General features: G+C 43.3%; 1 protein-coding gene across 3 annotated transcripts in view; it reads left to right on the top strand.

Moving 5' to 3' along the window:
• Positions 1–24,455, top strand: part of PIR (pirin) — a 93,940-nt gene that overhangs the window by 20,551 nt on the left and 48,934 nt on the right. For all 3 annotated transcript variants that reach the window (XM_062182899.1, XM_062182900.1, XM_062182898.1), the window contains 2 exons: positions 6,347–6,430; positions 9,861–10,067. In XM_062182899.1, the coding sequence (XP_062038883.1) occupies positions 6,347–6,430; positions 9,861–10,067 (291 nt within the window). The remainder of the gene's footprint in view (positions 1–6,346; positions 6,431–9,860; positions 10,068–24,455) is intronic.

Genomic DNA, 24,455 nt, shown 5'->3' on the forward strand with positions numbered 1-24,455 from the left:
GGATGAGTCGCTTCCATGGGGTGATTTTCCAGGTTTCTGAGTGCTTGCTCAAGTTATTCAGCTATTTTTGGAAAAAAAAAAAAACAAACTTAGGTCCATAATTGTGTGGTTTCAGACATCATGTTTCTATCCTTGAAGACCAGTTAGAAGCTTCTATTATGCAATATGTTCCTTGCTGGCATCTCTCATCAGCCATGACCTCAAGTCATGTTTTTGTTTTGTTTTTCTCTTTTTCCTACTCAGCTACCCATAGGGGGAAAAAGCCACCATTTTTAGGACAAATGGAAATGAAAGGAAAACATCATTTTTTTCAATAATATAAACTTTTTTGCTTTAAAGAGTCTTACATCTTATTCCCACTGACTGAGGTATTCACACTCTTCTTTCTAAATATCAGCCAGAAACAAAGAGTAAACAGTATTATCTCCTGTGTTACAATTCTTCACAATCCCTTTATATCTCTTTAAGGTGTGCCTTTCCTAAATTTCACATGGCAAGTGACGCTTTTCTTTCATCACTGTTCTAAGTTTGTGTCCTCTTCCTCCCCCAAACACACACACACAAGGAAATAAGAACTGACACGAAAGCAAGAATATTTGGTAAAGATTTATGGAAAGGACTAGAAGGAGGAAAGAAGGAAGTGAGACCAAGAAGCTTTAAGAAAACACCTGTTTCAGATTACAGATTTCTTATTTAATTAGACACATGCAACTCTTGAGTTTGAACATAACACTCACAATTCGTCAACCACCCACGACAGCTCTCCAGGTGTTTGCCATTATGTAATGCCCTAAAAATCATCTGGATTGTGTCAGCTCTCAGAAGTACTGTTGGAGTTAGGAAAAATCCTCTACAAACACTAATTGATACATAAGATCTCAGTCTAGAATTTGCAGCATTTAGCAAAAATAAATAAATAAAATAAAATATTATGATAAATAAAAGGTTAGTGGTTTCTGATTCCCTCCCCCACCCCACATACACCAGAGGTTAAAAGTATAGGTTTTGCTTTCAGCAGTAAAAGGTAGGCATTATGCATTCAGTAAGGCTTCCTTGGTCAGACTTCTCTAATTCAGATTTTTCAGTATTTAGGTTGGGGAAAATGATGCTTACTTTTATATGACCAGGAAAAAGAACATCCACACTGCCGAAGTAGAGGAAAGGGAATGATAACTGTCTTCCCAATCCTTCAGAAACCGTGTTGAAATCATTCCCTGAAACCATTAAAAAAAAAACCCTTTCGATGTCTGCTTACATTTTCAATTTTAAATGAATCATATTCACCACAATTTACTTTTTAAGGTTCCCTGACATATTTTTTTTGATTGTTAGCAACTTGAAAGCCCATAGGCTTAGATAACTGAAAAATATTTGGGGATGGAAATGAATATGATTTGAAAGGGACCCCGTTGAGAATTCAGAGGGGAGTTTCAGTCCCAACAGCATGGAAATTGCCTTTCTTTGCAATTATTTTAATTAGAAATGCATGTGTATCAGAAAATGGAAAGCTATTGTAGACACCATTCTTCACAGTTTAGCTGGTTGTTGGGAGTTTGGAAGCTTTTTATTTGTCCCCTTAAACGTTTAAGTTTTGTTGTAGATCCTAAATGTTTCACTTCTATTCTGACTTGAGTGCACTCTGTAAAAATTATGGGTCTTTCCCGCCGAGCAACGCATGTTGAAGTTGGAGCTACAGTGTCCTCACATATAATACAGACTTGTTCTTCGTGTTCCTCGTCAGATCTCACTGCCCTCCTGTCCAGCCCCAGTTCACCTGAGCAGGGAACAAATAGTATTCACCAGTGTCTATGTAGAATAAAGCATCACCCATTTTCACTCATTGACTAGAAGCAGAATCTTTTTTTATCCACTGTAAAAAAAGTTGTTTCTGTTAATAAAAAAGGAAAGTAAATGACTTACTGCAGGAAAGTCACACTATCAGAAAAGTGTAAAGAAGGTACCAAAGCCTAGCTTGCAATTCTACCATCTGGAGGTGACCACTGTTCACATCCCATGTGTCCATCTGTGCCTCTGCATGCTAACAGTGACTGGATACAATTATGATTCTTTTTACAATTTTGTTTAAATGCACTCATTCAAACACACTGTTGCAGTTGATCCTTTTAAATAGATTTGTTGTTTGGTAACTTACTTTTTGATTAAATAATATTTCATATTTTTTTCTTAAGGCAATATTTCTTTTTTTAACTTTTATTTAATAAATATAAATTTCCAAAGTACAGCTTTTGGATTACAGTGCATTCCCCCCCCCCCATAACTTCCCTCCCACTCGCACCCCTCCCATCTCCCACTCCCTCTCCCATTCCATTCACCTCAAGATTCATTTTCAATTATCTTTATGTACAGAAGATCAATTTAGTATATTTTAAGTAAAGATTTCAACAGTTTGCACCCACACCGAAACACAAAGTGTAAAGTACTGTTTGAGTACTAGTTCATATTAATGTGTTAACAAATGGAGATTTATATCGCTTTAAATTTTTGTAGATTTTTATTTGAGAAGCAAAGAGACAGATAGTGAGAGTGCTCCCAGCTGTCAAGTCATTGCCTAAATGCCTGCAATGATATTTTTCCTATACACTTGTGTTGTTGGGAAATGATTATAAGATTATCAATTCACAAATATAAAGTCTCTGACAATAATTTTAAAATAATAAATTAAGAATATAACTTCCCCAACAACATCTATTTATGAATTCATTGAATAAATATTCACCAAAGTTCTACAATGTCCTAAGTACCATGTTGGAAGATAACTTTCAGATTAAAAGGCTAGGTAGGCCTGCCTTTTATACTTTAGGATAAAGCAAAATCATAGACTATGAAAACAATATGGCCTTAATAATTTTGATGGATTTTTGTTTGGAGGAGGCAGTGACAATTTTGTTTGTGTAAAACAGCAATGGCTGATGCATATGATGAGAACTTTATAAATGTTTTATCTCTTGAGCGTATTTTTTTGTTTCTCTTCTCTCTTAACATTTTCATCTGTTTCTTTTTGTAGTTTTTGGCAGTTGTAATTTCTTGATAAAAAACGTTACTCATTCTTTTTAAATACTTATTTCAGTCGTTAACACAAGGGGTCTTCGAAAAGTTCATGGAAATGTGAATTCTGAAAAAGCTATGATTTCAAAATTTTTTGTGCCAAAATAGTCTTATAATTCCATTTCCATGAACTTTTTGAAGCCTCTCCTGTATTTGAATGAAAATTAGGTCTGAATATGTAATAATAAGAGATGTTGGGATTTGAAACATAGATTGTGTTTTCTGGTTCACTCGTTTAATAATGGCTAATACAATTTTGAAGTGAAATTTCCAATACTGAAAAGGATGAACACAGTGAGCATCAAAGAAAACAGTGGACTAAAGTACAAAAGATTCACCCAATAATGTAATCGTTAGAAGCTGTCATCCTTAAGCCTGAGGTGGGGAGCACACGTGGTTTGAAGTTAAAAATGATTTTCATACACTTTTCAAAACTGTTTAGACTGCTTAATATTTCTTATAGGAATTACAAATGGATTTCCTAAAAGGGTACAAAATGAGTAAAACAGATTATCAAAATCTAAATAGGTTGTTCAAAGAGAGCCTGTATCCTGACCCACATTTTAAACTGTAGTGTAAATTGTGTATTTCAAATAGCAATATTAGTATGTCCCCAAGGTAATTAAAAATCCATTCTCAGGATGTGTCTGATATCTTTTCGGTATTTGCAAGAATAGACACAATAGCCTTAAAAGCCAGAATTTTAGAGTTGCTTTTTTTTTCCTTTTAGTGAAATCATGAAGTAACAGAGGCTCGATTTTCTTGTGCTTTGTAGGAGGTACACATTTTGTCTTGTCAGGGGGTACTGTGGTGGCAGAGGGTCCTTGGAAGCCTTTTCCACCCACACTAAATTCCTGCCATAGCTGACTGCTGATTGTCAAATATATTTATTTTGATCTGTGCTGTCCAGTAGGACTTTCTGTAAAGATGGAACTCTGCTGTAATCTGTGGGATCCCTTCTGGTAGTCAGGAGGCACATGGGCTGTGAGCACTCAGAATGTGCCTGCTGCCACCAAGGAAAGGGGTTTTAAATATTGTTGAATTTGTAAAAAGATTTATTTTATTTATTTGAAAGGCAGAGTTACAGAGAGAGAGAGGGAGAGGCAGAGATATCCAGCTACTGGTTCACTCCCCAAATGGCTGCCACAGCGCCAGGAGCCAGGATCGTCTTCCTGCTCTCCCACATGGGTATAGGGGCCTCAGTACTTGGGCCATCTTTCACTGCTTTCCCAGGCACATTAGCAGGGAGCTGGATTGGAAGTGGAGCAGCAGGGACACTAACTGGTGCCCATATGGGATGCTGGTGTCACAGGCAGCGGCTTAACCCACTGTGCCACAATGATGGCCCCAAACGTTATCGAATTTTAATTGATTTAAGTTAAAGCAGAGTCAATAGTGGTTGCACTATTGAACAGCACAGAAGTTCTTTCCACTTTGAGATGTAGGAAGGACACACCCCTGGAAAAGCTGACTTTAAGGTATATGGGGTCATCCGACATATTTCACACACACTGTTTGAGCACCTAGTGAATCTGTGGCCCTGGTAACAGAAATGTCCCCTGTGAATTTCATGAATCAGAAAGGCCTTGGGAGTGGGGTCGCTGCTGTTTGGGCAGGAGCTGCCTCTTTGACCCAGTGCCCTGGGGGCCTGCTGTGGCAGGGCCATTGTCTACCTGGCTGAGGGGGAAGTAGGGACTTCTCTCACCTGGCTGTGACCTCTGGCATGCTCAGGGCTGTGTGTTGGGAGCGAGGGGTGCTTATTTGAAATTCTGGTAAAGACATCTCATGAACTCACATGGGAGCTGGGAGGCATCCTGGATCAAAGTGGAGCAGGGACTGGAATCTAGGCACTCCCCATATGTGATGTGATGTGGGTGTCCTGAGTGGTATCTTAATGACCGTGCCAAATGCTTGCCCTATATTACATTATTATTAACTCTAGTCACCATCCTTTACATCAGGTTTTCACAATTTATTCATCTTATAGCTTCGAGTTTACACTTTTTGACCAATATCTCCCCACTTTCCATCCCCCTGATGGAACCTGATGATAATCATCCTCCTACTCTCTGTTTCTATGAATGAGATGAAGGAGTATTTGTATTCCTGTGCCTGGCATATTTCACTTTCACTTAGCATAATGTCCTCCAGGTTCATCCATGCTATCACAAATGGCTGATTTGCCTTCTTTTTTATGGTTGAATTATATTCTATTACTACTGCTACTATTACTCCTCCTCCTCCTCACACACACACACACACCCACACACACACACCACCGTTTCTTTATCCTTTTATCTATTACCGACACTTGTTTCTGTATCTTGGATTTTGTGAATAATACTGCGGTGAACATGAGATTGCAGATATCTCTTCAAGATAATGATTTTATTTTCCTTAGAAATCTACTAAGAAGTAGGATTATTGGATCATATGATAGTTTAGTTTTTAAAGTTTTTTAGGGACCTCCATACTATTTTCCATAATGGCTGCACCAATTTACAAAATGACCAATAATGTATAAGGGTTCTCTCTTCTACATATCCTCATCTAAACTTATCCTTTGACTTTTTGGTAATAGCCGTCTGTATTAGTCAGCCTTTCGTTACTATAAAGAAATGCCTGAGGCAGGCTAACTTTATAAAGATAAGTGACTTATTTTGGCTCATGGTCCAAGACTGAGTGAGCTCCATTAATTTAGCATCTGGTAATGACCTTCTTGCTAGTAGAGCCCCAAGGAAGCACATGACATCACATGGCAAGAGACAGGGAGTGAGTGTGTCAGTCTGTGTCTCTATATCCATGTGGTTGAATCATGGGGCTCCACCCTCACAACCTGATCCAATCTAATTATTTACCAAAGCCCTACTTCTCAATGCCATTAATTGGATTATATTTCCACCCTCTCAGTGCTATTAATGTAAGACCTTGAAGACTAAACTCCTGGGTTCTGTGGGACAAGTACTCAAACTATAGAGCTATCTGAATAGGTGTGAGGTGATATCACATTGTTGTTTTGATTTGCATTTCTCTGATGATTAGTAATGTTGAATACTTTTTCTTATAGCTGTTGATTCAAACTGGAGTAGGAGAAAATATTTGCAAACCATATGACAATAAGGGGTTCCAATATTAGTATATATGCTCCTGAAATGGACACATAATAAGGGGTTAATATCTAGAATATATAAGGAACTCACAATTTGATAGAAGTCCCCCTCATAAGAAAAAACTAATTAATTTTTTGAAGGACCTAGTTTTTACTTTGATTTTTTCAAAGGTATCTTACCTCCTGGAAGGGGGCAGCATGGCCCATGAAGACTTCTGTGGACACTTTGGGATATTGAACCCCGGAGATCTGCAGGTATGACCAAGGACAAGGAATTGCTGATCGTAGTCGCCTTCGGATGTCATGCTTGATCCCACCCATTTCCAGGCTTCCGCCTTCCCTCCATTATGTCTTTGACCACTCCCTTTCTATGGTTCCATCCACTCAGCCTGGAAACCTGCACAGGTCTCTCATATTCCGATCTCATACTTTTCCTGACCCTTAATCACTTTCGAGCTCTCACTGCATTGACTTCCTTATCTTCCATTTTGTCCTCCATTCACTGAAATCAAGGCGGGCCTCTCAGCACTCTCCTTCCAAAGCCTCACTGAAGCTGTTCAGGTAGTGACCAGTCCTGACGTCCCAGTTGCTAAATTCAGGGACTGCTTCAGCACTCGTCTTTCTGGACCTGTGTGCTGCATTTTAGATAATTCGCTTCCCACTGATTTGCAGAGTTAGACGTTATCACTTAAGACAAAGACGCAATCCCTCCACCATCCTAGTCTTGTCGGAGATGTGTTATGGTTAAAATCCCCAGGAAACACTTGGGTTTTTGCCAATTTGGTAAGTCTGAACTCTGTATCAGGTACTTTTTGGAGTCACACACACACACACACACACACACGATGAGTGGGGGTGACCTGAGCATGGAAATGATGACTCCTGCCATCTGCACGATCAGCCCGCGAGAGCAGCTTTCCCCGTGCGGAGCTGCGCACCGTATCTTGTACCATATAACTGAACATTTGGTCAGGATAATGATTGCAGTGTCTTTCAGTTAATGTAGCACCTTCATATCGCATGGTCTCTTTGAAATAAGTGTTATGTTTTTATCTCATTTTAAAAATGAGGGACTGGAGATTTAAAGGTTAAAACAAAATACCCATAGCCTCAGAATGAGTAAATGGTGATTATGGACCTAGAATCCAATGGGTGGGCCATTTTAATAAAGATAGGAGGATGCTTCAGAAAGTGTATAGAAAATGGAATTAAAAGATACTTTTATTTTGGTGCCAAAGTTTTTTGAAATCCATGTATAGTGTTTGTATTATATGCCATCTCCATGAACTTTTTGAAGATATGTATTGTCAAACTAGGATATATCTAAAAAGGATAACTGAGGCATTGTCGATACAGAGAGATGAACTGTTAACACAACAGGAAAATGCTTAAAAATGGGAGAATGTCCTTGAAGAACAGCAGTAGCTGTTTTCAGATAGAAGATGTGCAGCATGCTGAGCTACTTTATATTCCATTAGAATGAGGGTTGGCAAATTCTTTTCTATAATGGCAAGAGAGTAAATGTCAGGTTTCGCAGGTACATGGACTCGGCTGAAGCTGCTCAGCTCTGCCATTGTAGCATGAAAGCAGCCGTAGACAGCATGTCAGTGAATGGGTATAGCTCTGTACCAGTACATGCTTTTTGTCTATTTAATTTTTTATTAATAATAATTGTGTCTATCTATGGAGTACAGCATGGCATTGCAGTACATGTGTATGAAGTATGCTGATGAAATCATGGTAATCAACATTTTCTAGGTTTGTTAGCAGACCTTTACCAAAACAAGTAACAGGCTAGATTTGGCCCTTGGACTATAGTTTGCCAACCCCTACATTAGAAAGTGTAATCAGTCTTATCAAGTGGAAGATAGAGGGAACTTATTTAGACTTTGTGAATGAAAGAATCTCTAAAATGTGCCTTCTTTCAGATCCTTGAACAAATAATGTTCATTTTATCCCAGTGCCTTTTTCAAATGTTGTTCACTCTGTATGGGCTCTTCTTCCTTTGCTCAGTTCCTACTCTTTGAGTCTCAGTGCAAATGCTGAACCCTTGGGTAGGCTGCTTTGAACTTGGCGGGCTTTTTCGTGTGACGCCAAGCACAATCACAGTGTCAGTCCTTATTTTGTGTAAGGGTTTTTCTCCCCGTGTGGACTATGCAGAAAATGTCAGTGGCCTGACTCGTGACCCCTTGGCCCACCTCTCACGGACCTGCTGCTGCTCTGGTTGAGGGCTTTCTCCAGCCCACATATTGGGCAGCCCAGCTGTGCTGGGATTTAGCACCCCCAGGGGAACTCGGTCAGTAAGGGATGGAAATTGGAGCCTAAATATCCTAGCTTCCCCTCTTCTCCATTCAACAATTCTATAAGTATCTATGTGGTTCCCAGTGGGATTGAGCCACAGGTGCTCATGGATGTAACCTGCTATGAACACCCCTCTTTGACCTTCTCCCTTGCCTAACTCACTCTGATCGCTCCCTTGTGCTGTCTGCATCACTTTCCAAGTAAGCCACCTGCAGGTTAGTCCTTGTTTCGGGACCTTCTGTGGGAGAACTCAAGGCCAGGCAAGCAGGAGGCACATCTATCATGTTTCATATCTTCATTCCCAGATTTGGAGATTAGTGTCTGGGGTTCACAAAAGAGTAAGTAAACATTTGAAGAATCTGCACAAGTATGGGCATTAACTAGTTCTCAAGTAGTGAGGGCTCCAACACTAGAATTGAGCAGGCAGAGGTACACATAAACCGTCTACAGTGCCTTGGATCCTAGGGCTTCTACATGTATATTCAGACGCACACTTGTATCCTCAGCCGCTGGGAATGCTGGCTGCTGATGGCTCACTGCTGCCTACCTCCCTGGGAACTGTCCTGGGGAGCAGAAAGTTGCCTCTCCTAAGGTTTTGCTTCCTACTTGGGGGTGGCCACGGTTAGCGATTTGCTGATGTGGAGATAGGAAGCATGGTCATCTTGCCTCAAGCTGATCCCAACTCCAGAGCTCCCTGTTGGCTGATTCTGTTGCGACAGCTTTGCTGCTTGGCTTATCCCCTTGTTTTATACTGTTTTTTTTTTCTTCACTTCCTAAGTTTTGTTTTTCAAGATGATGACATATTAACTGCCTGACTCTCATCTCAGAGCTTGGTCTAAGACTCAAGGCTATCAAAGGGGGTTTTTCTGTTTTCAAGAATTATGATTCTAATGCATTTATTTCAAATAAGGAAGCTTGGGAAGCATTTGGAGAAGTGAAAAGGGCTCCAGCAATTGTCATTGGTGTTTATTATTTCTCTAGATGCCCAGGGATTCCAACAGCAGCACCTGTAAGATGCCCTTGTTAGTGATGGTGTTGTAGTTGTCCTGACTTATTAAGAACTAGATTACACATCAAACATCTTTTATTTATTTATTTGAGAAAGAATGCTTCCATTCACTGGTTCACTCCATAAATGCCTACAAGGGCCCCCAACTGGGGCCAAATCAAGGAACCTGGAACTTAATCCATCTCCCACGTGGGTGACAGGGACTCAACTATTCAGGCCATCACCTGCTGCCTCCCAGGGAGCATATTAACAGGGAGCTGCAACAGAGAGGAGCCAGGCACTTTGATGTGGGACATGGGTGTCCCAAGTGCCACCTTAACTGCTAGGCCAAATGCCTGCCCTTGGATTACAATGTTCTTGGTTTGGTGTTTGCAGTGGATGACGGCGGGCCGGGGTATTCTGCATGCTGAGATGCCTTGCTCGGAGGAGCCAGCGCATGGCTTGCAACTGTGGGTTAACTTGAGGAGCTCTGAGAAGATGGTGGAGCCTCAGTACCAAGAACTGAAAAATGAAGATATCCCTAAGCCCAGTAAGGATGGTGTGACCGTTGCTGTCATTTCTGGAGAGGCCCTGGGAATAAAGGTCAGCCATGTTGTCATGTGTCTCTGAAATCTGAGGTGTGCGGTGACATAAGGCTGGCCCCCTCTGGGCCGTCAGCTCTCACTGGGTATGTCATTGTTCATGCCCCGCGGGATGGACTTGCTTCATAGGTGTCAGGATAAGTGCAACCAGAGGGAACCCAGAGATTTGTCTGTATTAGGTAAAGGACAAGAAAGGAAGCTCCTGGAAAGAATTTGGTCAAAAAGCCACTTTGAAGCCATACCTCACTATCTTACATATTTAGCCTAATTGCTTTCTTTCACTTACAGTGCAGTTTTATGCTTTGTGTTATAGCTCCTTGGTACTGTAAGATCGCCACCTTTAAGAAACAAACAAAAAGCAAGACCAACTCCACTCAGCAAGATTATGTGTTCATGCCCAACTTGGTAACGAAAGTGTACTACTGTGTTATAGAAATGAACCTATTTGACCCATTCACAGCATGCTGTACATTCTTCTCAGCTGAGACTTCATACTATTTATACTCTTCAGGGTTCCATCTTTTTGGTCAAATAAGATCAATTTTGGTGAAGGATTACCAAAACATGTGCAAGTATTATGCTAATTGTGCACCAGAACTGCTGCCCAGGAGGCTAGAGAGCCTCATGCCAACCAGGCTGAGGCCAGACCGAGCTGGGGAGCCTGCTCTCTGAGGTAGGGTTTCCTGGAAGCAGACATTGAGATGTGGATTCCCATGCAGGTGATTTTTAAGGGAGTGCTCCCAGTGGAACAGTAAAAGAAACCAGGATGAAGTAGGAGAGAGGCCGGGCGATGGAGGCATCTCAGGCACAATCCTGAGGAGGTTGGCTTTAACCTCCTCTGGAGGATCAGTGTGCCTCAGACTTTTCAGACGCACACGATGCAAGAGAGCTGAGCTCTCCTGATACCCAGCAGGCATTGGTTATGGCCGTTGGCTTTGGGTTGGTGGGTATAACGCGGTGAAATGGGATCCAAGGGATGTAGGAGGAGCCTTGACACTGGGCAACATACATTGTACCTGGTGTTGAGAGCCTCAGGACATTAGGAGAACTTTGCTGTTCTCCCAGGGAACAGTCAGCACTTAAAACTATTTGAGGCTGGCGCCGTGGCTCATTTGGCTAATCCTCTGCCTGCGGCGCCAGCACCCCGGGTTCTAGTCCTGGTTGGGGCGCCGAGTATTAGTCCCGGTTGCTCCTCTTCCAGGCCAGCTCTCTGCTGTGGCCCGGGAGGGCAGTGGAGGATGGCCCAGTGCTTGGGTCCCTGCACCCGCATGGGAGACCAGGAGGAAGCACCTGGCTCCTGGCTTTGGATCCGCGCGGCACACCGACCGTGGCAGCCATTTGGGGAGTGAACCAACGGAAGGAAGACCTTTCTCTCGGTCTCTCTCTCACTGTCTATAACTCTACCTGTCAAATAAAAAAAAAACTATTTGAAACACAACTTGATATAAATATTTTTTCTATGTCCCCATAGGGACAATGGTTTGATGGCGGCTACTGACTGGCTACTCAATGCAACGTGTTACACGCGTGTTAACAGTTTGCTTGTGATTATTGGCTGGGACTTACCAGAGATTTTGTTTTTCTTGCACTATAAGCACAGTTCTTTGGGTCTAGTATGCCTAGATATGTGTATTATTTTGATTTGTGTTTCCAGTGCAAGCAGAATAACTGGAGGAAAAACACATCACAGATTGCTCCTTATGAAGTGCATCTGACGCTGCCCACGTCCCTGTCAGGCATGCTGTTTACTTTGAAGTTGGAAATGACCCTTTGTTGTCATTTCTGTGACCCATTTCTATTTTCCCAAGCTTTGGGCACGGACTGCCCTTCTCTGCTCAGCACCACAAGGAGAGCTCAGATCCTGGGAGGTCTTCCTGGTGTCAGGCCAAAGGGCATTGCTGGGTGTGGTTTCAGGCGGTGAGGCTAAGGGGAGCCAAACCAGTGCGGATGGGAAGCTGCCCACTGTGCCTCGTGCTGGTTTCCCTTCTGTGTTCCCGGGACTCTGGGGCCCCAGGACCATGCCTTCAAGGGTTATTGAGGTGAAGGGTGGAGGGCGGGAGGTTCCTCTTCCATTGCAACCCAAGCACAGGACTTGGCCTGCTTGTGCATTTTGGAATTACCCATATGAATTCGTTTAGAGAAGACTTGAGCTGTCTGCAGCTAAAAGGAGAAATCAGACCAGTGACTTAATAGATAAGCAAAGCCAGCAATATCACGAACCCCTTGAGTTTACAACTGCTTTTCATTTATAGCAAACACAAGGCAATTGTAAGGTTGGAGCCGGTTCCAATTAGAGGCAGAAGGGCATTTGAAAGTACTTTCAAGCAACAGACCATGTGGTCTTGCAATCAAGGATTAGAGAGCAGAAGTAATGTTTTAACTTTGTAAACCAACGTCTTGGCAGCTGCGGGCCTCTGTTATTTCTTTTTGTCTGGTAAATTCTCTGAAGGGAATTATGTTCTCATAAGCAATTATTAGCCTTTACTAGGAGAGCATTTTCAGGAGAAGTGCCACTTGGGCGGCCTTAGTTTAGATTTCTAGAGGCAACATGGTCCCATAGTTACCAGTGTGGACTGGAGACAGGCTACCTGGGTTAGAGTCCCCATTATGAATTAGCTGTGTGGCCTTGGCTAAGCCACTTAATCTCTTTGTGCCTCAGTTTCCTCATCCATAAAATATTTTGATTTCTATGAGCTTTAAGTGCCTTTTTATGCATTAAGCTCTCAGAATAGCACTGGGCATATTGGAAGAACCCTATAAGTGGTAGCTGTTGTTACTATTTTGCTTGCTTTGTGTTAACCGAGGCAGGAGTTGGGCTGCTTATGCTAAAGGGATTTGTTATGACTTGGGAAAGGTAATTCACCAGCTGTGAAGGAAGGAGACTAGTATGAGTCACTGCAAAGATGGGAGCCATTGGCCATTTCTTTGTGGGTGTCATAAGAAACATTGTTTTGTACATCTGAAGTCTTAATACCTGCTCACCAAAGAATGACTTGGTCTTCCAAGATCTAGGTCTTCCAAGATCTAGATCTGTCATAAAAACAAGCTGACGGTTGTTTTGTGTGAGGAAGATAATTTTAGGTTAAATTTCCATGTGAGGCTTAGAATAATATATGTTTCAAGAGATGAATGTTATTTGTAACTAATGTAGAATGCACAGCTCCTCTTTCTGCAAGAGAAATACCTAGAAAATGAAATTGGTGAGTGTGCCAGCACTTATCTGATGTTAATATTCATATAGGTCACCTGTGGGGTGTTGGTCCAATGCAGATTCCAAATCAGTAGGTCTGGGGTAGACGCTGAGAGATTCTGCATTTCTAACAGGCTCCCCGCTGTGATCTGTGTCATATGCCTGGAGTCCAAGACAGGGGGTCTACTTGTCTTCAGGAATGATTAGGCACTCTAGAAGATGTTAAACCGTCCCGGATCTGTGGCTTTTGGCAAATCTTATTTAATCTTTCTGAAGTTCAGTTCCTACATCCACAAAAAAGGTTGAGGGGTTTTGTGTGTAGATACATCTCTACTTCCTGCGTTGTTTGTGTCCAAGCATTGATTTAGCCCCTGGAAAGCCATCGCCAATTCTGAGCAAGATTCTGCTAGGACAGCAGATCGAAAGTGAAGGCTGAACGAGGATGAAAGCTAAAAATAGTTTGAATATTTTCTGTCACTTCTGGAAGGTCGTGATCACATGTGTATTTCATGTGGGTATGCAATTCTCGCAACCCCATTCCATCCTTATCAGTCAGCCAATCAGCAATATGTATTGCCAGGTCTCTGTGGAACACAATTCTGTTTCCCCAAAATGCCTCTGCTTGCCTCCTGCCGCTCTAAATTCCGTTGTGTCAGAAGCAAACCTTGAGGAGGCCTCAGTCCCACTGGGATCAGAGAAAGGCAATCTGGAGCCAGACTGAGTTCAAGGCCAGCTCCACCCCTGACGGACTTTGGAGAACTCACTCAGGCTTGCTCAGCCTCCGTTTTCTCATCTGTAAAATGGAGCTGATTATAATGACCCAGCTCGGAGCATCTTTGGGAGGATTAAATTGGTTAAAATGTAGAAAGAACTTAAAATAATTCCTGATACAGAGTAAGCCCTCTGTTAAAGTGATTACAGATAGGATCTGAAGAATCTTCCTTCTGATGGCCAGACTGTGTATTCATATATTGAGTGATAGCCACATTTCTAAAAAATGTAGTTTCCAAAGGGGTTTGCTAGATGTCTGATCTAATTCACCCAAATCTTGCTTTCCACTGTGCCCCCAGCACCTGAACCACTGCCTGGTACATAAAGATGATCAAGAAATATTTTCAAATAAGTACATGAAATCATTAAAATGTAAATGCATGCTGGAAGAAGAGGAAGTAGGGTAAAGTTGTAAGAAAATCAACAACATGGGGATTAGGAAAGATTGAAATAAGCTTAATGTGAGTTTACTCAAAATAAAAATTAGTTGAACTGTATTTTTAAATAGAATAAACTGTTTCAGGGATTAGGAAGTAGGGAAATAAAAACCAGATAGATATGTTTTTTAAATGTGGATGCTAGGCTTGTTTTGCAAGACCCAAAGTTTTCTATGCAAATCAGGCAGTGGGAACAATGATGACCAGAGTCATGAGGGTTCTGCTTCCTCTTGGGAGGTCCACAGGCAGGTGTCTTGTCTGCTTTAGCTTCTTCCAGGTGGCTTTCTCAGGGCACGGCTGATGTCCAGGACATGAGACTATTCTCAGTATGTCTCTTTATTTCTACTTTTGAAAGATAGAAATGTTGACATATTTAAAGCATCAAGTTAAACCAGAAAATTGAGGGGGAAAAAAAAACCCAGAACTGGGGCCAGCGCTGTGGCATAGCAGGTAAAGCCGCCGCCTGCAGTACCAGCTTCCCATATGGGCACTGGTTCAAGTCCCAGCTGCTCCACTTCTGATCCAGCTCTCTGCTATGGCCTGGGAAAGTAGTGGAGGATGGCCCAAGTCCTTGGGCCCCTGCACCCACGTGGGAGGCCCAGAAGAAGCTCCTGGCTCCTGGCTCCTGGCTCCTGGCTTCAGATTGGCACAGCGCTGGCTGTTGTGGCCATCTGGGAAGTGAACCAGTGGATGGAAGACCTCTCTCTCTCTCTCTCTCTCTCTGTAACTCTGCCTTTCAAATAAATAACAAATAAATCTTTAAAAAAAAACCTCAAATCTTAAAACCAAAAACAAACAGAAATCAATGGGACACTTAAGAGTGGTATAAAACTATCAGCAACATGGAGTAGGTGTTTAGCATAGTGATTAAGATTGGCTGTGTTCAGTTCTGAACTCTGGCCCCTGACTCCAGCTTCTTGCTAATGCGGACCCTTGAGAGTCAGTGGTGATGGCTCAAGTCATTGGGTCTCTGCCACCCTTGAGAGAGACTTGGATTGAGTTTCTGGTTCCTGGCTTGACCTGGCCCAGCCCTGTCTGCTGCGGGCATTTGGTGACTGAACCAGTGGAGGAGAGATCTCTGTCCGTCTCTCTTTCTCTCTGACCCTCAAATAAATAACTACAAAATAAATATCAGCAACATAACCACACAGAAAAAATATTTATTTTAAGCACTTTCAAACAATTCCACTGGGATATATTCTGAAGACGTAAGAATGGCACAAAATTGTTAAACTTCACTCTGTAGTTTCATTGTTTGTCTCCTGACCTCAATGCGGCCTTCACAGCTGCCTGGCCCACAGTCATCCTGACTTCTTCCCAGATCCACACAGCCGCCCTCTCTTGCTGCCCTGTGGAAGTTGTGGACGAGTTACCATTTCAGTTGCACCCTCCATTTCTCTGTAGTCTCGATTCATTCGGTCATCAGGCACCTACTGCATGTACCTCTTGCAGTGCCAGAGATGTGATAGGAATAAGATACAACCACTATGTTCAGAAAAGCTCACAGTCTAGCTGTGGAGAGATACTTGCAGATATTAGAAGTGCAGTGTGACACAGGAAACATGAAAAGAGCAGCATGCAAAAAAAACCTCCGTGATGGTGCAGAGGAGGGAGAAGTGGTTCTGCTTGTGTGAATGGAGGGAGGGGAAGAAAAGAGGGGATCATGGCTTGCAATGGCGTGTATATGAGTAAATGACTTTGATCAGAAGAGTGCAGTAACTACTGGGGGATCATGATAGGGAGCTACAGAAGCAACCAGATACCAGTGGAGTTGAGAAAGGGCAAAAGGAAGGAAATGATGTAAAATGCTGGGACAGAGAGAAATCCAAGAGCAAGTTTGTTCACTCTTGTATTGTTGCCCCAGGCTGATATTCATTGCATATATATATCCCTTCGTCTCTCTCTCCCCAGGTTTTAAATAGCAGGGCTTGAGGTGAAAATGGGGTGCCCCAGAGTATGTATTGTGCAGTCCTATGTCATCTGAAATTTTAGGAAGCAATTCTTTCTATAGGACCTGCCCAACACAGGCTATGTGGCCTGAGCAGATGATCAGCATCATTCCACAGGCAAGTGCAAAACCTGGCTTGAATTCAGCATTAAGAATAGACACAGTTAGGCCTGTCAGTTTCAGTAAATAGGAGGACACCAAAGAAATGCACCCAGCAACTTCAAAGAACTTGTCTTGTGGTCGGCAGCCATAGTTGGCACTTCATTTGCAGTTAGGAATGCTCAGATAAACAGTGGTCAGGATCTTTTCAAATCAGCTGCACAAAAGGTTGCTCTTGCCAAGGGCACCTCACTCACCCCAGAAATGCCATTCTTGGTGTGCACAAAGGGTGCCAGATGTTTTTATTCCTTCAAGATGTTTCTGATGACCCAGTCATCTAGGAAGTACATTCCAGTGCTGTCAACATGCCTTCTCCCGCCAGTCAATGAAGATGATAGGTGCACTTTTAAGCCAGAAATTACATCCCATGCCATTCATGCACCATTGGCTCTAGTGATCAGGGTTATAAATTATCAGGGAATCTGGATGTAGAGCATAATGATACCTATAAACACACAAGATGCATGGACACTGGAGCATAATGTGACCACTTCTGTGGCTGTAAAGGCTTGTACTTTTAGGATACGATTAGTCTTTCCCCAGAAACACATTATATATTTTTGTCTAGCTGCAGCAAAGATACAGGACAGAGTCAAAGAGCTATCTTTAGACTTTTGCATGTTGCTTTAGAAAGCTGAGCTCTTGTAGATATAAGTGAAGTAGGGTTCAATATTTTAAAAACTGGCGTCAGTGTATGTAAAGCTATGTTGTTGATAGCTACAACCACAGTACTTCATTTTGACCAAAGCATAAATCCTCTGGATCTTCAGCTTTTGAATAATTTGACCAAACTCACATTAAATGTGATGAACAAATTTGGTGTCAGATATGGTTCTGATTAAGTATTAGAAATTTATGGTGGGGCTGGCACTGTGGTGTGATGGTTAAGCCTCTGCCTGCAGTGCCAGCATCCCATATGAGTGCCGGTTCGAGTCCTGGCTGCTTCACTTTCAATCTGGCTCCCTGCTGATGGCCTGGGAAAGCAGTGGAAGATGGCCCAGGTGCTTGGGTCCCTGCACCCATGTGGGAGACCTGGAAGAAGCTTCTGGCTTCAGATCGGTCCAGTCTTGGCAGTTGCAGCCATTTGGGGAGTGAACCAGCAGATAGAAGACCTCTCTGCCCCTCTCCCCGGAACTCTGCCTCTCAAATAAATAAATAAATAAATCTTTTAAAAATTATGGATGTAAATTATATCTCAGTAAATCTACTTTTTGTGTTTTTTAAATAATTTAAAAGAAAGATGTATATATAATCTAATATACTAATAAATTCCTTTAAATAAAAAGAAAGAGAAAGAGAGATTGCCCATCTGCTGGTTTATACCCTAAATGCCTCCAATAGCCAGGGCTGTGCCAGGTCAAAACCATGAGCCTGGGACTCAATCTGGGCCTCCTATGTGGGTGGCAGTCACCCAAGTATTTGAGCTCTCACCTGCTATCTCCTGGAGTGTATGTTAGCAGGAAGCTGGAATTAGAAATGGAAGCAGCACTCAAACCCTGGCACTCTGATATGGGATTTGGGCATCCTGAGTGGTAGCTTAACCGCTGTGCCAAAATGCCCACCTCTGTTTTGTTGTTGTTTTAAAGAATTATACTGTGGGCTGGTGATGATACTCCAAGATAGCCACATATTTTAAAATTTCAATGCATATGAGTTCTAAATCATTAATAGTAATCTATTAAAGGAGGGGCATGTTATGATCTCAAAACCATAGGGAATCCTTTTCACCATTCACTGCCAATCCGGGAGCTGTTTAGTATTTCCATGGCTTAGTAAAACAAGATGAGAAAACTGGCAGACGCTGCCATTCCTGGAAGTCTTACACACGGGCATGGGGAATTGGAAGGATTTCCAAGAAAAGTATTCTGGGAAGGTACAATGATATGGTTCAGTTGAGCTCAGCAAACATGTACTGAGCCCCCTGTATGTAAGATCCTGTGGAGGTATGGGGGAAAAGATGAAAAATATCAGGGAATTGGAGGGACATAAGCACATCAACCGTCAACATGAGTATACATTACTGGTGAGGCAGTAGACAAGCCAGTTTGGGAAGGCAGAATTGGAGCCTCAGCCCAATTTAGAGGGTCAAGAAAAACAGGCCTACGTCTAGAGGAGAGAGCTGACCTGGCAAAGAAGGGTGGCAAGTTCAGGCTGGGCAGGTGGCAGCAGAAGTAGGAGTGTTCCTGCACAGCGATGTGGCACAGTGTCTGGCTGAGAAGCCAATGCTTTAAGAAAGTCTTCAAAACACACGTTCATTTCCTTAAGTATGAAAATTGGAAGAGTGATCATCTTTCCCATCCAAATTTTTTCTAGGTTTTCTTTCTCTTTCTCTCTCTCAAGATTTATTTTATTTATTTTGAAAGGCAGAGTTACAGAGAGATAGAGGAAAAAACAGAGAGAGGTCTTCCATTCACTGGTTCACTCCCCAAATGGCCACAACAGCCAGAGCTGGGCTGATCTGAAGCCAGGAGCCAGGAGCTAGGAGCCAGGAGCTTCTTTTGGATCTCCTGCATGGGCACAGGGGCCCAAGCACCTGAACCATCTTCTGCTGCTTTCTCGGGTGGCATTGGTAGGGAGCTGGATCAGAAGTGGAGCAGCTAGGACTTGAAGTGGTGCCCATATGGGATGCCAGCGCTGCAGGTGGTGGCTTAAGCCACTATGCCACAGTGCTGGCCTCTCTTGTTTTTTTCTTAAACTTTCCAAGTTCATTTCCTTTTGCCCTTAGACATTTCTTGAATATACAAGTGATGTTTCTCCTGGGGTAATTGCTCTTCTGCATCCTTAGCCTTTGACCTCCCTCCTCCAGTCATCGAATTGAAAACTGCAAGATACAGTGCTCCCCTGCTGCTGACTATGGGAATCAATCTTTTCTTTTTATGGGAATCAATTCTTTCTTTCTTTCTTTCTTTCTTTCTTTCTTTCTTTCTTTCTTCCTTCCTTCCTTCCTTCCTTCCTTCCTTCCCTTCCTTCCCTTCCTTCCCTTCCTTCCCTTCCTTCCCTTCCTTCCCTTCCTTCCCTTCCTTCCCTTCCCTTCCTTCCCTTCCCTTTCCTTCCTTCCTTCCTTCCTTCCTTCCTTCCTTCCTTCCTCCCTTCCCTTCCCTTCCCTTCCCTTCCCTTCCCTTCCCTTCCCTTCCCTTTCCTTCCTTCCTTCCTTCCTTCCTTCCTTCCCTTCCTTCCTTCCTCCCTTCCTTCCTTCCTTCCTTCCCTTCCCCTTCCTTCCTTCCTTCCTTCCTTCCTTCCTTCCTTCCTTCCTTCCTCCCTCTCTTCCTCTCTCTCTTTCTCTCTTTCTTATTTATTTATTTATTTACTTGAAAGGGCAGAGAGAGAGAGAGAGAGAGGTCTTCTGTTTGCTGGTTCACTCCCCAGATGGCCGCAATGGTCAGAGCTGCGCTGGCCAGAGCTGTGCTGATCTGAAGCCAGGAGCCAGGAGCTTCTTCTGGGTCTCCCATGTGGATGCAGGGGCCCAAGGACTTGGACCATCCTCTACTGCCTTCCCAGGCCATAGCAGAGAGCTGGATAGGAAGTGGAGCAGCTGGGTCTCCAACCAGCACCATATGGGATGCTGGCACTGCAGGTGGCAGCTTTACTCGGTATGCCACAGTGCTGGCCCCCAAGTTTTACTGATAACTCTCATAATCCAACTATTCTTTAATTACAAAGCAGTGATCCACATGACAGAGGGAGGTTGTGCTGCAAAAAGGAGGAAGGAAAATAAGCGACACCTTTCTCCTTCATCTTGGTTCCTACTGATGGTCACACCTTTCCAACCCTTCTCCACCAAAGAGCTTTCTGACAGACTACCCCACTCCACCTGCACCAATTAGAGTTTCTCCCAGTTGTGCCCTGCTGGCCAGATTCTTTCCCCCCAGCAGCCTCTACTCCTGGCTGTGGCAGCTCTGCTTGTCAGGACTCAGTAACCTCTTAGGTCTTTGTCTGCCTTTGGAGACCCTGGGTGTCTCTGAGTAACTACTCAGACTTGGCAGGTGAATTTTCCTGGCATCAGATACTAATTTGAGGCCATCTGTTACTTATCATTCCAAAAAAAAGTTTTGAGCAAGAGTCTCTGGTAATTGTCATTAAATGTTTTTGTAGGTTTGGACTGACAAAGTCTGTCAGTCAGACAACATATTGAGAAGGGCCTAGAATTCAGTAGAAGTCAAATGCAGGGAGCTGAAGTTGAGGAGAAGACCAGAGATAATATTCCTTTCTACCACTCCCAAGTTTGGAACAAACTGAGAAGTAGACTGAGGGGTTAGCCAGATAGGAAACCAAATATTTTTTTACTAGTAAAATCTGAATAGAGCCTATAACTTGAATCTGAGAGCTTTTGGGCTTGTTACTACTTGTCTCATTTCATAAACCATGTCCAGGCAGAGCTGAACAGTCATTGGCATCTTCTTCCGAGTAGCCTTCTTACCTTATGGTAGAAGAAGAGAGAAAGAGCGAGAAAGAAAAAAGCCCAGAAGGGCCTGAGCTGAGCATGCTCAGTTCCATGAATTTACCTTCACCAACCGGATCCTGTCTCCCCACTACACTCAGGGATTAGTGGGCAAGTCAGAGACCAGCAGGCAGTGTTGCTTCCTGCGGACACAAGGCGGGTCTGGAGGCTCTCTCTGACATTGCCCAGCGTTTTCTTCTCCAAAAAATTAGATGGACACTTTGCAGTGACTGTCCCCTTGGGGAAGGCGATGACAAATTTATCAGTGTTGACCTCCCCCCGTGGAAATGAACTTCTGCTCTCTTGGATCCGAAGGATCTGAAAAATGCATACACAGGGTATATTATTTCCATTAACTTAGCACCAAGGCACATCTGTATTCTAGGCTACACATTCACTCCCTATTCTATTTCCCTGTCAAATTATTGCCAGGCACATTGAGAGGTATGTGAGAAACCCAAATGGTAGCATAAAACATTATCAAAATATTAAATAGCCCAAATTTGAATATAAACCTCTCCTGTTCTCAAATTTCTAAATTAAAAGTAAAGTTATGATCCCAAACCCCTTGCCCTTATCAATTAAGTCAATAGAAATTAGACTTAAAAATTACATTCTAAGTACGGTATCTGTACCCAATTTTATTCCTACTTTGCTTGAGCATAATAAGGACTTTCAACCTCAATTCTCATTTGTTTCACCTTACAACAGCAGCCCCAAAATGTAATGGGAGACAGCTTTATCACAATACCAATCCTGGGTCCATGAAATTTCATTGCACAAGCATGTCTCCAAGCCCTGGAGCAGTTATATCTGTAGAACATTGGTGTGTTCGGTCAGTCCAGAGCATTGGCATAGTTGGGAAAGCAGAACCAGTATCTGTACTGTCTTCTCTCTCTGAGATGCAAAATTCCAGCCCTTTTGAAAAGTTAGATACTTCTGTTTCCCACAACTACAGGCATCAGGTCTTACAAAAACCCTCCACCTGGCCGGCGCCATGGCTTAATAGGCTAATCCTCCTCCTTGCGGCGCCGGCACACCGGGTTCTAGTCCTGGTTGGGGCGCTGGATTCTGTCCCGGTTGCCCCTCTTCCAGGCCAGCTCTCTGCTGTGGCCCGGGAGTGCAGTGGAGGATGGCCCAAGTGCTTGGGCCCTGCACCCACATGGGAGACCAGGAGAAGCACCTGGCTCCTGCCTTCGGAACAGCGTGGTGCACTGGCCGCAGCACGCCAGCCGCGGCGGCCATTGGAGGGTGAACCAACGGCAAAAGGAAGACCTTTCTCTCTGTCTCTCTCTCTCACTGTCCACTCTGCCTGTCACAAAGTAAAAAAATAAAACAAACAAAAAAAACAAAAAACCCTCCACTCAACTGTGAAAGGCTGATAAAAATATAAAGAGATGTCATTTTTATCAATATGCAGAGAAATATAAATTCAAATAATATGCTACTACTTGACATGTTTCAGGTAGAAAGTTGAGTAGTGTCAAGTTCTGGTGAGGATGGAAAGAAATGCATGCTTCATGCTTGGCAAGTGTGTGTAAACTGTATTCATTTTGGAGAGGAAGCAGGCATCACTCATTGAAACTAACACTACATATATGGTATGTCCCAGAAAGTTCCCCCCTGAGTATGTATTCCACATGAACTTCATCAAGCAGACATATGACAGTGGCCATTCAAGCATGATGAGTAGTAGAAAGGAGTCAGAGGTGAAGCAGGTATTTGCTACTCAGAGAATAGATAAGTAAAACATGTTGGTTACATATGATGGGATACCATGTAGCTGCCAAAAGCAATCCATTATGTTTAGTTGTATCCTTTCCACCCGTGTAGGAGACTTGGATTGCGTTCTGGGCTCCTGGCTTCATCCCTGGCTGTTGAGGTGACACATTTGATTCTTTATGCACCAAAACAAACTCGTCTTTTCATCCCATTCTTCCACATCCTTTTTGAAGTGGCCTTGTGTAATGTGCCTAGCAACATAGCGGGTACTTAATAAATGTTTCCCCTTTCCTCTATCTCCCTCTGTGTTCCCACATTCTCTTTTATCCTTGGGCTTTATTAGCAGACTTTCCTCACAGCAAATCTCTAGAATTTCTTGGGTTGGGAAATGAAAATAGCTAACATTTTTTATGGGCTTACAAGATGCTAAGTTGTAAGTCAGAGCTGTCCAATAAAAATATAATGGAAGCAACATATGACTTAGAATTTCCTGGTAGGGGTTGGCGCTGTGGCGCAGTGGGTTAATGCCCTGGCCTGAAGTGCTGGCATCCCATATGGGCGCCGGTTCGAGTCCCGGCTACTCCAGTTCCGATCCAGCTCACTGCTATGGCCTGGGAAAGCAGAGGATGGCCCAAGTCCTTGGGCCCCTGCACCCACGTGGGAGAACCAGAAGAAGCTCCTGGCTCCTGGCTTTGGATCGGCACAGCTCCGGCCATTGCGGCCAATTGGAGAGTGAACCAGTGGATGGAAGACCTCTCTCTCTCTCTCTCTCTCTCTGCTCTCCTCTGTTTGTGTAACTCTGACTTTCAAATAAATAAATAAATCTTTAAAAAAAAAAGAATTTCCTGGTAAACACTTCAAAAAGTAACTAGAAACAGATTAAATTAATTGCAATATTTTATTGAATTCATCATATTCAAAATCTTATCATTTCAACATATAATCAACATAAATGATGAGATATTTTATATTTTTGTCCAAAGCATTTGGATTCCAGTGTGTGTTATACACTTAGAACACATCTCAAGCCGGCGCCGCGGCTCACTAGGCTAATCCTCCGCCTTGCGGCGCCGGCACACCGGGTTCTAGTCCCGGTCGGGGCACCGATCCTGTCCCGGTTGCCCCTCTTCCAGGCCAGCTCTCTGCTGTGGCCAGGGAGTGCAGTGGAGGATGGCCCAAGTGCTTGGGCCCTGCACCCCATGGGAGACCAGGAGAAGCACCTGGCTCCTGCCATCGGAACAGCGCGGTGCGCCGGCCGCAGCGCGCTACCGCGGCGGCCATTGGAGGGTGAACCAACGGCAAAAGGAAGACCTTTCTCTCTATCTCTCTCTCTCACTGTCCACTCCGCCTGTCAAAAATTAAAAAAAAAAAAAAAAAAAAAAAGAACACATCTCAATTCAGACTATTCACCACAATTCCATGTGCTCAACAGCCACATGTGGCTAGTGGCAACCATATTGGGCAGTGAGGTTCCGAGTGTTTTACATGTATTGGTTCTTTCGATCCTGATTTAACTTACCTTCTCTGGAAAACAGAGCCTGCGGCAAGTGCTATGTGCAGTCTCAGGGCAGTAAGGGGGAGAAGAGACAGATACTTAGCTGCACAGGAATCTTCTCCAGAAGACTGTACCTCAGAACTTTCTAAGGCAGGAAGGAAGATGAGGAATTTTTCAGTCTTTCTACATTTTTCATCCCTCTTTGGGCAGAGTTTTCCCCATGGGGAGC

Source organism: Lepus europaeus, chromosome X (genome assembly GCF_033115175.1).
Source record: "Lepus europaeus isolate LE1 chromosome X, mLepTim1.pri, whole genome shotgun sequence".
Taxonomy (NCBI): domain Eukaryota; kingdom Metazoa; phylum Chordata; class Mammalia; order Lagomorpha; family Leporidae; genus Lepus; species Lepus europaeus.